Source organism: Akebia trifoliata, chromosome 7 (genome assembly GCF_017979445.1).
Source record: "Akebia trifoliata isolate Shusen 1 chromosome 7, ASM1797944v1, whole genome shotgun sequence".
Classification (NCBI taxonomy): Eukaryota; Viridiplantae; Streptophyta; class Magnoliopsida; order Ranunculales; family Lardizabalaceae; genus Akebia; species Akebia trifoliata.
The window spans coordinates 19,892,077-19,907,855 of record NC_141381.1 but is presented as its reverse complement, the minus strand read 5'-3'; the positions used below and the strand labels follow the sequence as shown (position 1 = coordinate 19,907,855).

Here is a 15,779-nt window from a genome sequence, read left to right as displayed (position 1 = left end):
GTTAGTTGATTGATCAGTTTGAAAGGAGAATCATTCACGTTATGGGTAGCCATTTAAAAGCCAATATTGCTCAGTTTAGTCGCAGTTGGTTGTGGAATCTTCATGACTTTCATGATGATAGAGCTCATGCTATTTGCTCTAAATAGTTGATGAAGGACAAGTGCCTCATAGGCCAGGTGAAGCAGATAAAGTCATTTGGACTCTACCTCTAACAGGATCGTCTGCATGGGTGTTGTCAATTAGACGCGTGGGCAGAAACATCAATTGATCAAAAGATTATTTGGGGGAAAAGATGTATCCCTAGACAGTCTTTTTTCTCTTGTGGATGGCAATCCAAAGAAGGCTTTTAACTTCGGAAAATCTGAGGAAGAGATACTTTTTTAGTCTGCCAGTGTATTCTTTGTTGTAGCATATATAGGAAGAGACTAAAGACCATGTGTTTTTTCAATGCCCCTTATCTTTGGGAATTTGGAAAGAAACCCTTGCTAGAAGTAATATAAATTCAGCAATTTCAGAAGCTGAGTATATTATATGTTGTTCTTTAGTCGGGATTTCTAACGATTTGCCTAGTGTAACTTTTTTGCTCAGCAATCTACCATTTTTGGAGAGAAAGAAATAGGGAATCCTGAAGCAGGTTAAGCAAAGGAATTTTCAATGGGGTTCCACGTTCTAATATGCCAATGCTAACAAAGTCATGTAAGGGTTGGTTGAACTGTTAGGGCTATAGAGGTCAATGGAAGAGTGTCTCTTTTAAAACAATTTGATGGGTCTTTAAATCATAATGCCCAAGGGTATGGCTTTATTGGTAGGGCCTCTAGAGGGGAATAGTTGTTATCTGGTAGTGGCTCTTCCTCCTTTTATTTCTGATATTGCTTCAATCGATCTTCAAGCCATTATTGATTGTTAAAAAATGGCAGAAAACAAAGGGCGATTAAGAGGATAATTGTCACATCAGACTCATTATATGTGATTAATTGTATCAACAAGAAGGCTGAACCATCTTGTAGGCATTTGAGCTTTGATTCGGTCTATAGAGGAGCTAAAGAGGAAGCAAAAATATTGTATTAAATTGTCATATTTTCATCAAAATATCTACTGAAAATTTTCAATTTACACAATTATATAAATTTACTCAGAAGATTAAAACAAAATCATTAATAATCAAAAGCATTGTCACCACAAAAAAGAATAGAATGGTGGTAAGACATGTACTGAAGAAGCCTATACATATCTTTTGATACACAATATCTATGCATCAACCAAGTGCAATCTTTTTTTCTTTCTAATTTATATTTTTCAATTAGTACTTATGCTGAGTAAGAAAATAAAAGAAAATCATGCCTTCACACTTGCAACTATAGAATAAAGAAGTTAATTGCTCCTATATAAATCTGAATCCGAATCTTGGATACCTGTATTAGGATCTAAACAATGGCTTTGATCATTCTTTTCTTACAACAAATGATTTTCTTTAGTAAGAGTTTTGAGTTGATACATGCTTTAACTTTCTTCAGTTATTAATTCTTGTCCTAATTTTTTCCACAATGACACAGTTTTCAGAAAAAACAGCTATTTATGGAAATATTTTCATTTCCAAGCTGGCTGAAATATAAACCAGAAACGAAATTTAAAACCTAGGTGGAAATGAATCACCTAATACAAACGCTTCCGACAATCTGCTGCACCGCAATAGCATGGCATCATTTTAATCTTGCCATCTGGACCCATTACACTATCAAGTGCATAGCCATAGTCGTATGTAAGCTCCTGTGCATAACATAGGACAACAGTTATTACTCGAAAATCACATCCAACCAAAACTAACCCATATTAGGGTAAAATGAATATTGGCCATCGTTGCACTTAAAATCCAAGGAAAGAGATTGACAACATCAGAGGATCATTAAGGATCAAAGCATTTCGTTGCACAAGAAAGCAACATAAGATGTTAAAAACTCAATACAAATGTCCACAACTTAGATGGCAACCCTCGGGACTGAAAAATAGTGTCATCTAGATCTGCCATGGAAGCTCATCGCCCAATGTGAGTTGAATCACTTAGGTGTGTTCAGTGTAGGGCAGATCCAAGGACGGCATCTTTCATGTAATCTAAAGATGCACTTTCGATCAGCTCAGACTAAATTTGAGATTATATTCAAAGCAAAATGATAAACCTATGCAGTCAAAACAAGGAATTAAAACAGCCAAAAGTTTCTCCTAAGCAACACATTGAACGATCGAATTAATAAGTTACATGTCGGATTTGATTCGACATTTTGTTTTACAACTTAGAACATGCATTTAATTCTTACATGTGTTGTTTCAAACTTACAATTTGAATATTGTTTCACCAGGAACTGATTGCTATCATTTAACATTGATTGCATACCAATTCGAACCAATGTAGTCTGCCTAATTAGTCGATTGAGAATCTGACAGATGTACTTGAATCTTTTTTAGATATACGATAGTTATGTCACTGCTTTTATTATGATCGTGGTGTTGTGGGTCCCCAAATTGAGTTTGGCTGTAATGGCAATGAAATGATACAGAGAATACAAAAGGCTTTGTTATTTTATTCAAGGCACAAATTAATAATCCATGGTTGATTACACTTCCAATGAATGTGTTCTTTGTTCAAACCCAAATTATGTCCCACTGTTATGGGAAAATGATATGGTGCTACCCAGCACTACTGATAGCGAGGAAAAAGCATAAGATAATCACCAAAAGTGCTCTTTAGATTTGGTCAGCTTATCGGTATGCTCTTCTTGTTTTAGATCTTTTTCAATTGTGATTGTCTTCTATTATTAGTTTGCATAAAAAAACCAAACTGTATATAACACACTCTGTTATATTTCTAAATAAGTACTTGATGAAATAATGGGATAATCACTAGGGGTGCAACCGATAGCTTTGAATTGGTTCGGTTCAGTTTAGAAAAAGTTGAGGTTCAGTTCTGGGTTAAGAAAATGGAGAACCGATCAATTCTGTTTGGTTCTCAGTTCAAGGCTTGTATAGAACCAAACGACCTCCAAACCAAACCACTGTATAATAAAGAAATATATATTATTTTTTTATGAATTATTTTAGGAGTTAAGACATAGATTAATGAATTTTGTATGGACAAATTAATAACATTTCTCTATAGATACATTAATGACTATCCATTAATCTAGTTAGGACATAAATTTCATGGTTATTATGTACTTATTTTTCATTTAAAATATGTTGATTCCAAGCATGTTGGCAACCCGTAGAACTCAACTGAAGCAAACCGACCTTAGTTCGGTTTGGATTGGTTTGGTTCTATAGGTAGTTCAGTTCAGTTTGGTTCTGTTTCTTATTTAGTGGAACCGACCTATGTCGATTCAGTTCAAATTTGACCCCAATCCGAACCAAGCCGAGCCAAGTTGCACTCCTAATAATCACACCAAGAAAATATGTTCATCTTCCATTACATAACATTCACCAATTGCTTAATAAAAGAAAAAAAAAATCAGGAGAACCAAAGTTACAGCTAAAAATTCAGAAACATCTGGAGAAATCAATTAGGCTTAAAAGATAAAAAGAAGGAAAGAGGACCAGAGGATAACCTGCAGTGGAGGTATGTTGTCAGCAGCAAATAGCATGATTCGAGCCAGTTTGAAGTCATGGTGGGAACTCAAAACGCACTGAACAAAAAGATTAGGCTCACAACTATGATTGATGAATCTTGCAACATTACCAACTGTGCCTGCATCTATACAGAACTCGGGCACATTTTCCGATTTCTTGTCATCAGTTTTATCCAAATGAGTACTCAGAGGTATCAATACATCTCCTGGTCGTCTCTGTCAGACATGAGTCATATTACATTGGAATTCCGTATGAAACATAGGCATTACTGATATATAAAATGCTCAGGAATGAATAAACTGAGGTTATGAATGTATGTGATGCAAGACTGAAAACTTACCTAATATAATGAATATGAGATCAAGTAAAAAAACCATGATTAAAACTATAACAAAATAAAGCTCAGTCAACCACAAGTTGATTAGAACTTCTAAAAGGTAATTAAAGACCATTCAAGGCCAAATTCAAATCCTCAAATGACTAATGCTAAGCCTTAGGTTTTGAAAGAAGTTCCCAGTGGAAGACAGTGCTTCCACTAGCTTAGGGTCCAAATCCAAGACAATCAGATTCTTCTTGATCCCAGGATTTTAAGAGAATGGATAGGCTCTCAGGGGGATATCTAGAAGAGATAAAAGCGATATTAACCTTTGGGCACGCATTTTTTTTTTCTAATCCAATAGGGTGTTCCCACCCTCTTACAAGTGGGATTAATCCCTGCAGATACACCGTCACCACAAACAGGCATATCGGGTAAAGTTGCAGCTGTGGAGACTCAATCTCACGACCCTAGGGAACACACCCAGGACATTGAACCATTGCTCCACCTCTCAGTCAGCTAAGGCATGCCTTAACAGTGCCAAACAATTTTCAATTAGATAAATAAAAAAGGGAATGAAAAAGAATAAAAATCACTCCTAAGGAGGATATAAGGTTAGTAGTGATCAGCTAAGGAATATGGAGGGTTGAAATAGGGTTCAGCTTGGTTGAACACAGACAGGGTATGGTGCTACTTTTGGCGAGCTTACTCTCTGAGAACAAAAAATATCAGTAAATTACTGTGAAATATTTTAGAAAAACTATACCAAATTCAATAAATACTAAGAATAATAAAATAATGCATGACCTCAAAAAATACACATGAACAAGTGATAAAGATGTTCAGACAAGATTATACAACCACCTTTAATGGCAAACTCCGGTCAAGAACAAATAAAAATGTAACTAAAAACATCTAAATATAGAGCTCACCAAGTAGTAAAAAAAGATATAGCAGTTTAAGGTCTAACAAATATACAAAAAATCCAACAAAAAATGCCACACAATAAACCAAGGAGTTAACTATCTGATGCAATCAGATCTCAATATTTAGACTAATTTGAGTGAAAACTTCAAGAGCAGTTGAGAAATAAAGTTGGAAGAAAAACTCTCTTGAATCAATTTCAGTCAACTAAAAATGATTGACAACTACATTCGATGGCCCATATGGCGTAACAGAAAAATAACAGCCCAAGTGAAATACCTACATTACCCTTTCATGAAAACTTAAAGTAACAAAAGAAAACCAAAGAGAAACTACCAATACTAACTAACTTCAACAACTAACTCACTGACTCCAACAAACAACTAAATATTTCACATTGTTACTAACCAAAGCAACAAACAAACAAACTAGCTTGGACTAGATCTCTATCCACAAAAATTAAATTAAATAAGTAAAAAATATAAAAACAAGCTAAAATAAATTCTTTAGTGGCAGTAACATTACCTCCCTTCCATCAAGCCCCTTCATAGTCTGCAAGCAATCAATCTCAAAAATGAAGTTATTCTCCAAAACATTGTCTAACTCACTGGTCCTCATAAGTTTTCCAGTGTATTCGCATACAGGCGCCCCAGAGGGAATGAAATCCCAAGACCTTACAGCCCATCCTTTATTAGGTGTACGAAAGACCTGTTAAAAGACATTGATAATGTAATGAAGCATATGCAACAGTACAGAAACTATCATTTACAAACAAGGCATGGTGTAGCAAATAGGACATAGTTATGCAACCTCAAGCCGATACTTCAATCCACGCTGAGATGTTCGGTTGACACAAGAAGGTCCACACCCACAGTTTGGCCCGCATTCAAAAACAACAGCTTTAGCTTCAATCAATCTGAAAAAAGAAATGTATGTAAGAGAATTTACGAAAAGTTGTAGCTACAGCTCATAGCAAGCACCAAATAGAAAGTTGTAGCTATTAAAAATAGAGTAAATGATCAATAAGGCACACAAATCAACTTTCCAAATTTCATTATCCAGGCTGACACCAAGTAATGAACTAGAAAGCTGTTTAACGTTTTAGAAGAAGAAAGAAAGACAAGAGGGAAAATAGAGGTATAGGGATAGTGAGTAATGATTCACGCATATCATCTATTTCTTGCACATTAAAACATGTACAAATGCCCTTACAATAAGAACTAGAGATACGAGGACATTCACGATATATGAGAGTTGAATAGTAAAAGAAATAGATGAGTGGTGTAAGAATAAGAGGGTGGGAATGAGGAATTAATAGGAGACGATAGATTAAGAAAAAATTAATGCTCTAGTGGTAAAAAAAAAAAAAAGAATACCATGGATTGCTAATAGGAAAAAAATAGATTTAAGGAACCAAGCAGATCCATTGGTGATAGATATCGAACTAGCAACTATTGGAAAAAGTCCAACCACCAAACTGGGATACGAAATAATGGAGAACTTAGAAAACGAAAACAAAACAAAACAAAACAAAAAAAAACTACCATAACTATCATACATACTCCTAACGAATTAGAATTAGCAACATGCTAACATAAAAGTACGATTTCCCCTTCGACTGACAAAATATGTGGATTGATTAAGAATATTTCTTTGTTGAACAGTACCATCAGGCTCCACAAACCACAACTTCTTCAACAGCAGCAGGGCAATCATGAGTTGTATCCAAGTATTATAATTAAGAAATGAGGAAGATGTAGCAGCAACAAAGAGTGTAACATGGATTACTGAAAGCTAATATGACAATCATGGTTCAGAAGCATTAAGAGGAAAAGTTTATGTGCGCAACCAGAACAAATAATTTTAGCTACACGAGCCCTCAAAATAAACTCATAGAATTTGATGAGACAGATGAGTATCAAATTGAGAATCAGTGGCAATAGTACTAACAGTATGAAGTATGAACAGTAGGACGAGCCAGAGAATCTAAATTCAGAGCTACTCAAACACGGGTCAAAGTCTACCAAAGACGTCATAAATTAAGAATTAAAAAAGAGAGAAACTTGATATTTGATTAATTAGCCCTAATTAGGCTTTAAAGGTTACATAAACTAAAATAGATGAAAAGACCAAAAAGGACACTACTACTTATTTTAACACTCCCCCTCAAGTTGGTGCGTGGATATCAACGACGCCCAACTTGGACAAGATACCTTCAAAGGTGATTTTACTAACACCTTTAGTAAGCACATCAGCAAGTTGTTGAGAGGTAGGAACAAAGGGAGTACAAATTTGTCCAGAAACAATCTTTTCTCTAATGAAATGACGATCAACTTCGATATGCTTAGTTCTGTCATGCTGAACCGGATTTGCCGCTATATTAATAACTGATTTATTATCACAATATAGTAAAAAAGGGACTGGTACAGGAAGACACAGGTCATCTAATAAGATCTTGAGCCACAACAACTCACACACTCCAAGTGCCATAGCCCTGTATTCTGACTCAGCACTCGACCGAGAAACCACATCCTGCTTCTTACTGCGCCAAGTTACCAAGTTACCACCTACTTTGGTACAGTACCCAGAAGTAGAACGTCTATCAGTCATTGAACCAGCATAATCTGCATCTGTCCATGCCTCAACACGAAAATGACCATGATTACTGAATAAAATACCTCGACCAGGACATCTCTTAAGATATCTAAGGATACGATAGACTGCAGTAAGATGAGATGTCCGAGGCGAGTGCATAAACTGACTTACAACGCTAACAGCATACGCAATGTCTGGGCGAGTCATAGACAAATAGATCAATTTGCCCACAAGTCGTTGATACTGCCCAATATCCGACACACACTCCCCCTCAGAATCAGCCAACCTGTGATTCTGCTCAATAGGAGTATCAACGGGACGAGAACCAAGCTGCCCCGAGGCACTGAGTAAATCAAGGACATATTTTCGCTGAGAGATAAATATACCGGACTGAGACCGCGCAACCTCAATACCCAGAAAATAACGAAGATACCCAAGGTCCTTAATCTCAAATTGACGGCTTAAGTAAGTTTTTACCTCAGAAATGCCATGATCATCATCTCCAGTAATAACAATATCATCAACATAAACAATCAGAGCGACAGTTTTACCCTGAGAGTGACGTAAGAAAAGGGTGTGATCAGCAGAACTCTGATGGAAACCAAATTGATGCATTGCCTTAGTAAAGCGTTCAGACCATGCACGGGGAGACTGCTTCAATCCATAAAGAGAACGACGAAGACGACAAACATGTGTAGGAGAAGCAGAGGTAAGAAATCCAGGAGGTTGGACCATATAAACCTCTTCCTGAAGATCACCATTGAGAAACGCATTCTTGACATCTAACTGATAGAGAGGCCAGCCTCGTATAGCGGCAATAGAAAGAAGAACGCGAATGGTGGTCATTTTGGCAACCGGAGCAAAGGTCTCTTGATAATCAATCCCATAAGTTTGAGCATAACCTTTGGCCACCAAACGGGCCTTATACCGAGCAATAGTACCATCCGGATTATGCTTAAGGGTGAAAACCCAGCGACATCCTACAGCCTTCCTTCCAGGCGGGAGAGGAACAAGTTCCCAAGTCTGAGTCTTTTCAAGAGCATTCAACTCATCAATCATAGCAAATCGCCACTCAGGATGGGCAATAGCATCTGCAACAGTTGTAGGAAGAGAAACAGCGGAAACAGAAGCAAGAAAACTCCGATAGGAGGGTGAGAGTGCAGAATCAGATATAAAATGAGAAATAGGATAAGTACAAGTACGCTTACCCTTACGAGTGGCAATAGGACGATCATCACCGGAAAGAGAAGGAAGCGGATCTGAAGGCAAGGAGGCGAGCTGGTCTGACATAGAAGTGATGGTAGTATCACGTGGACGCCGAGAGTAAACCTGCAGAGGAGGGGCTGACAAAAGGACAAGAGGTGAAGATGGAGGAACTGGTAAAGGAAGAGGAAAGGAACCAGGGAGGGGATCATCCGGGGAGTCTAAGGGAAACCACTCAGAGTGAGTGCTAACGGACCCATTATAATATGAGGTATGCTCAAAGAAGGAAACATCGCGAGAAATGAAACGCCGTCGAGAGGGAGGATGGTAATACCGGTAGCCTTTCTGGGTAGAGGAATAACCCAAAAAAATACATTTTACAGCCTTAGGGTCAAGTTTAGTACGAGATTGGTCAAGAATTTGAACAAAACATACGCACCCAAACACACGCGGAGAAAGAGGAAACAGGGGACGATCTTGACAAAGCTGAGAAAGGGGCGTAGCAAACTGAAGAACCCGAGAGGGGGTTCGATTAATAAGATAAACAGCAGTAAGAACTGCATCGGCCCAATAAGACTGTGGCACGTTCATACCCATAGAGATGGCACGAGCTAACTCTAGAATATGACGATTTTTTCTCTCTGAACGACCATTCTGTTGAGGGGTCTTAACATTGGACATTTGATGCTCAATGCCAGAATCTAAGCAAAGTTTTAAGACTTCACTATAGGTGTACTCAGTACCATGATCAAAACGAAAGGTCTTGATGGTACGACCAAACTGGGTACGAACCATAGCAAGAAACTGTTTAAAAATCCCAAAAACCTCACTCTTGTGTTTCATAAGATAGACCCAAGTGGTACGACTATGGTCATCAATGAATAAGACAAAATAACGAAAACCTAGAGTGGATGGGACTGGGGAAGGACCCCACACATCAGAATGAATTAGGTCAAATATAGCAGGTGCAGTAGTATTCATACTAACAGGATAAGAAGAACGCACATGTTTAGCTAATTGACAAGTTTCACAAGAAAAATCAAGTAAATGGGTATTATTAAATAAAGTAGGGAACATGTGTTTCAAATATCCAAACGAAATGTGGCCTAAGCGTAAGTGCCAACGCATTACAAGAGCCTTATTAGATTGACTACTACTACTAATCTGGGAAACAGAATGAGTGCTAGGTAACTCGGGTACGTCCAACAAATATAGTCCATTCACTTCACGTCCAGTGCCAATCGTCCTGCTCGACCCCAGATCCTGAAAGACACAATGAGAGGGATAAAAAATTACACTGCAATTCAAATTTTTTGTAATGCTACTAACAGATATAAGGTTAGTAGTGAGTTGAGGAACATGCAGTGTATTAGTCAAGGATAAAGAAGATGTAATAGGAACATGACCTTGACCAGCTATAGAAGACAATGAACCATCAGCAAGGCGAACCTTGCGATGACCAGAACAAATACTATAAGTATTAAATAGAGAGGACGTACCGGTCATGTTATCGGAGGCACCAGAATCAATGATCCATGGTGAGGAAATGGTGGAAACACTGTGTGCGGATGCAAAGTTACCTGAGTGAGCGAATGTAGAGACCGGCTGAGATGAGGTCTCCATCTGATTGAAGAATTTCCTGAACTTGTCAAGCTCAGCCTGGGAAAGAGATACCAAGTCTGATGAGGATGTACTAGCTGAGGGAGGTGCTGAATCAGTAGTCGACTGAGAAACTGCATGAGCTGAAGGTCGTTGAGACTGTTGACGTTGCTGATTTGGACGACCATGAAGTGCATAACATCGAGCCTTCACATGACCCAACTTACCACAATGATCACACTTATGTCGCTGACGGGTAGGCATAGACCCACTAGAGGATTGCGGTGAAGATAAACGAGTAAGCATAGCAGAGTGATCTCCCGCAGAATGAGGTAAGACAGCAGCGCGACGACTCTCATCAGCCAAGACATACGAATATGCGGTCTGTAGGGATGGAAATGGGTCCATACCCAATAAATGAACTCTCGCATACTCAAACTCATCCCGGAGACCAGCTAGAAACTGAAAAAACCCGATTCTTATCTAGAATCGACGAATATAATGTCTCATCAAGAGGGTCCTTCCAGGCATAGGACGAGGAATAGAAAGTCAACTCTTCCCACCGAGCACGTAGCTGTGATATATAGGTGGTAACTGAAGAGTCTCCTTGTGAAAGACGAGAAATCTCACGCTCCAAGTTGAAAATTCTGATGTTGTTCTGACGTTGCGAGTAAATGCTCTTTGCGGAATCCCATATCTGTTTTGCTGTCGAGGAAAACATAAAACCAGCCGCAATGTGTGGTTGCATAGAAGTGACTAGCCAAGAACGGACCATAGAATCATTAGCAAACCAATGTGAGTAAGAACTATCTGTCTGTGCAGGTTGTTTGTCCGCTCCTGTAAGGTAGCCAATCTTCCCTTTTCCACCAATGAACATTTCAACTGACCGTGCCCAAAGAAGATAATTCGGACCATCTAATTTAACTGTAGTAATTTGTATACCGGGAAAGTCGGTCAGATGAGAAGGAGGACCACTCGATCCATTACTATTACCAGTGATCGAGGAAGAAGATATCTCAGAGGCCATCAAAGAATCCGAGTACTGTGGTTGGATGAGAGTTCAAGTAAGATAATGACGCGACTCCCTAGAATAAAGTGATCGCAGCACCCTAAAGGTGACAATACACGATCGAAAAATAAGTGGAAGCTGATTAAACACTACTGTAGGTTATCCGAATAGTCATTCTCGCAAGTGTAGAAACTAAAGGAGTAATATTGCTGTTAGAACAGCCCCAAAATAACACTGTGTTGTACTCACAGACCTCCGTAGGTCTTTAAAAACAGCTGCTGCTGCCCTTATAAAACTCTTACTGTGATCGAAAACATAAATAACAGCCACCTGCTCTGGTCTCAAGGCTCATAACAGAGGTTATAGTTTCGTACCCAACAAAACACACACTTACTGGTAAAAAACAGTAGCCTGCTGTGATCGCAGGGTTTAACACACACTTACCAGCGTCGTACAAGAGTCGCCTGCTCAAAGGGTATCACCTACTGTGATCACAAGACCTGAACGAAGCTATCTTGGGTGTCGCAAGACTCACAAACATCTACTGTGGGTGTCGTAAGATCTGAACGAAACTGTGTTGGGTGTCGCAAGACTCACAGACATCTACTGTGAGTGTCGTAAGGCCTAAACGAGGTTGTTTTGTGTGTCGCAAGACTCATATACATCTACTGCTGTGAGTACAGCATCACTGCTGTGAAAAAATCCAAATCGCAGGCTGTAAACAGTCTTAACTCCCTATCGCATGATGCGATTAGGGTGTGTATACACAGAGGACCCCCGTAGGGGTGATAAGAATTGAAAAACGAGAGAGAGAGTGCTGATTATAGGGATGAGTTTGTTGTCGGAGTTTGTCGCAGAAGTGGAAGAAGTGGAAGATCGATGGAGGCTCTGATACCAAATTAAAAAAGAGAGAAACTTGATATTTGATTAATTAGCCCTAATTAGGCTTTAAAGGTTACATAATCTAAAATAGATGAAAAGACCAAAAAGGACACTACTACTTATTTTAACAGTCTCTCCATACGACCTGCAATAACATCGACTCTGTCTACGATTTATGAGTCAATTGACACATAAGTGCATTACTATGAATAAGACCAAAAGTTGATGCAAGAGCTTCCTAAAGCTCATTAACAGTATCCTAAAATAATATAGCCATCAACTCCCCATTTTTCAACATAAGAAAACCCAAAACAGAGTGAACAGGGGAATCAAAGAATGTAGTAGGAGTAAAATTATTAGAATCCATACGAAAGAATATGTGGGGTAATTTGGTTCACATTCTAGAATCTGATTCTTTCTCATGATCGGATTCTAGAAGTCAAGTCACTTGGTTAGGATTATCCACCTGATTTTTTACATAATAAAAAACCAAAAACATTGAGAATTTGAGTTTTAAGAAAACTTTTGAAAATGAGTTTTTTCATAATCATTTTCAAAAAAAAAATTACAAAAAACTGAGTTTTAATGTTTGAAAATGGTTTATGCTTTCGAGAGATGATTTTATTTATAAAATGAAGAATTTCAGTTTGACCAAATGAGAAAATGATTAATCCCTGCAGTTTAAACTGAGAACGTGCTTATCCATTGAGTGTGTGTATGTAGAGTGAACACCTAGGAGATGTGAGATAAATTTTGACCTATGGTCATGCAAGTCACGAACAAGCGAAAATGATTTATTTTATGAAAATACTTCCGTGGTGTCATGTAAGACACTAAATAAGAATAAAATGAATGGGTGTAGCAAAATGAATGGATGTAAATTGTGATGTCTGATCTCCCATGTAGCATGGGATGGATAAGAGCAACACATCACTTCTGAAATCCAGGAGATTCCAAGTATCTTTAATAGAGAACAAGATTTATTGATAGTTATATAAATTATAGAGATGTACTGAGGATCACATGCACGCTTGATTGGCATAGTTGAAGTTGGCTTAGCTAGTGATCGTTAATAGCTTGTAGTAGTCAGGAAAAATTACCAACTTAAATGGCCCTTTTCGTTAGGCCTTGGTTAATGGCAACTTTACCGAGAAACCAATCACCCAAATATGCCAGAGGCTAACGATATTAACAAATAGTAATGGTGGGCTTCCGCACCTGTGAAATATTAGATCAATCACATCTTGAATGTGATTTTCACATCAGTTGTGATCCTCAAACCTCTACCTACCAAAGTACTTTATCATTGTGGGTTAGGTTATGAATCAATGACGCAGCCAAATCCTGACCAAAAAGACTCACCGACTTGCAAGGATTGTTCGTATTAATAAGCTCTCAACGAAATAATCAAAATGTGATGGAGGCATGTGCAGCACCGAAAAGAAAGAAGCTCAGCAGATAGCATCACATCAACACATTTTCCATAATGAAGATGTTTATATCGCCATAAGTCAGTCATCCCATTATTACTACTATATGTCAAAGATTCACAATATGTCATTTAATACAACAGCTCATGTGTCCTTTCCAAATAATAAAAAAAAGGTTTTGCATAAGACAATTGACACTGACGTGCATGATTCATTTTTTCTTGCGGACCCACCAATAAATTGTCTTAGTTGATCCAAGCTCCACTAGTATGGCCCATCAGATTAATGATACATGTATAGGACAATGGGTGGGATGCAGGAATGAGTACAAACATTACATATGTCAAACTTGAAGGGAACGTCAAATTTGGATCATTTGGGGGGGAAAAAAATAAAATAGACTGATTTGGGTACAAAGGGATCCTACAGAAGCACATAGAGACCGTTGACCACAATTGGCACCTGATATTAGAGCATAAAAATGCACCCCATGATGCTTTTTGGGATGACAATAAAATGCCCCCACGAAATAACCCACCAATTGAGCATGGACATGGCACGTTAGTGGATCACCCGGGCTAACCCCCTCCAATCTGATCACCTAAACATACGTCCATACCAAACGATACCTCAATCCCAGGCCCCAACAATGATCCAAGGCCCAAAATGGTACATTTATTTATCTGCATGCCAGACTTTGAGAACGATTTGATCACCTGATCTTCCTGCCCTGAGAGAGGGTCGGAGAGGTTTGTTGACAGATCAAAGTCATGTGAGTGGAGGGCAACATGGGTGAAATGATAAACGAAAGAGAGCCGGACTGGAACTTCTTATAACTTCAATATAGAGAACAAGTACAAACTAAGACTACTAGAAAGAATAGAAATTCTCTTATGGGATTTATTGAATTTCTGTAATGATTAATGACCCATTGAATGGACTGAAAGTAGGCTGGACTACAGGCTTAAAAAACCGGATTCCATATGGATTATGAACCTAAAACTTGTGTCGACTAGGCCAAAAGAATTTTTTTGGGCCCACTTGTAAACTAATCAACTAAACGAGACCTGAATTTCAGTCACAATCTTCCATTTACAACTGCAACATTGAGAATGCAGGAAATCACACTACAGCCATCTATTTGTATAATGGAATGAATAGGGTAGTCATGGTACAAACCAAGCTTGAGAACGTACGAGCATAAATAGTAAGAGGAATTTTATCATGAACAACCATTTTTCCCAGGCAAAAACCCCTTTCGGCATGCCATTGGCCTAAGGTGACCATGGCTCGGTCCATGCCGTCAATAACTGCTATGATTCTTAAGCTAATACCAACATTTTGCCAATATTACACCTAAGTTCCAACATACATGCATACATACCAAAAAAAAAAAAAAATACGGATTTAAAAAAAGGAAAGGAAAAGAACTTATTGATACATAGCAAATTACCAAGAGGAATGTAAGTTGGCAGTGATTTGCAGTCCTTAATACTAACATTTTCTAGAAATTCTCTTATAAAATTGATTAGAAGTTCAAGTCAATCCATACCTGCCACCATCTCTACGAACATATGGAAAGTCAGATCCATTAAGTTTTGCACAAGCACAAGTCCGGGAATCGATACAATTTCCTTTGCAATTGCACCCACCAGTAGTCATTGGGAGGCTCACACTTTCTGAGACTTGGATAGAAGGGCAATATGAATAACCTATATTTTTACAGGGATATTTAGGTCAGTGAAAATGAAAGGAAGAAAGTTAGTGCACAACCTTAGAAAAATTATTTGCACTTCATTCATGAGAAGAAAATACTAGAGCTTGAAAGGGAAACAAGAGGGGATAGAAAGGCAGATCAAATGTGACCTTTGATTACTACACACAAACGAGTGTCGCACAACAAACTCTAATTTAATGCAATCAGATCTGAAAATTTAGACTAATTTGTGTGAAAACTTCAAGAGAAGTTGAGAAGTTAAGTTGAAAGAGAAAACTCTCTCTCTCTTGAATCTATTTCATTCAAGTAAAACTGATTTACAACTACATTGGATAGCCTAGTTATAGGCAAAACAGAAACATAACAGCCCAAGTGAAATGACTGCATTACCCTTGCATGAACACTTAAAGCAACAAAAGAAAACTGAAGAGAAATTAGCAATACTAACTCCAACACCTAACTATTTCAGCTTGTTACTAACATAAA

General features: G+C 38.1%; 1 protein-coding gene across 2 annotated transcripts in view; it reads right to left on the bottom strand.

The window, feature by feature from the left end:
• Nucleotides 1-1,358: 1,358 nt before the first annotated feature.
• The window catches only part of SUVH4 (histone-lysine N-methyltransferase, H3 lysine-9 specific SUVH4-like protein), a 69,492-nt gene continuing 55,071 nt past the window's right edge, over nt 1,359-15,779 (bottom strand). For both annotated transcript variants that reach the window (XM_086447504.1, XM_086447505.1), the window contains 5 exons: nt 15,129-15,288; nt 5,669-5,774; nt 5,384-5,566; nt 3,597-3,833; nt 1,359-1,767 (listed from right to left, as the gene is read on the bottom strand). In XM_086447504.1, coding sequence (XP_086303630.1) covers nt 1,654-1,767; nt 3,597-3,833; nt 5,384-5,566; nt 5,669-5,774; nt 15,129-15,288 — 800 coding nt within the window. In that variant the 3' untranslated portion in view covers nt 1,359-1,653. The remainder of the gene's footprint in view (nt 1,768-3,596; nt 3,834-5,383; nt 5,567-5,668; nt 5,775-15,128; nt 15,289-15,779) is intronic.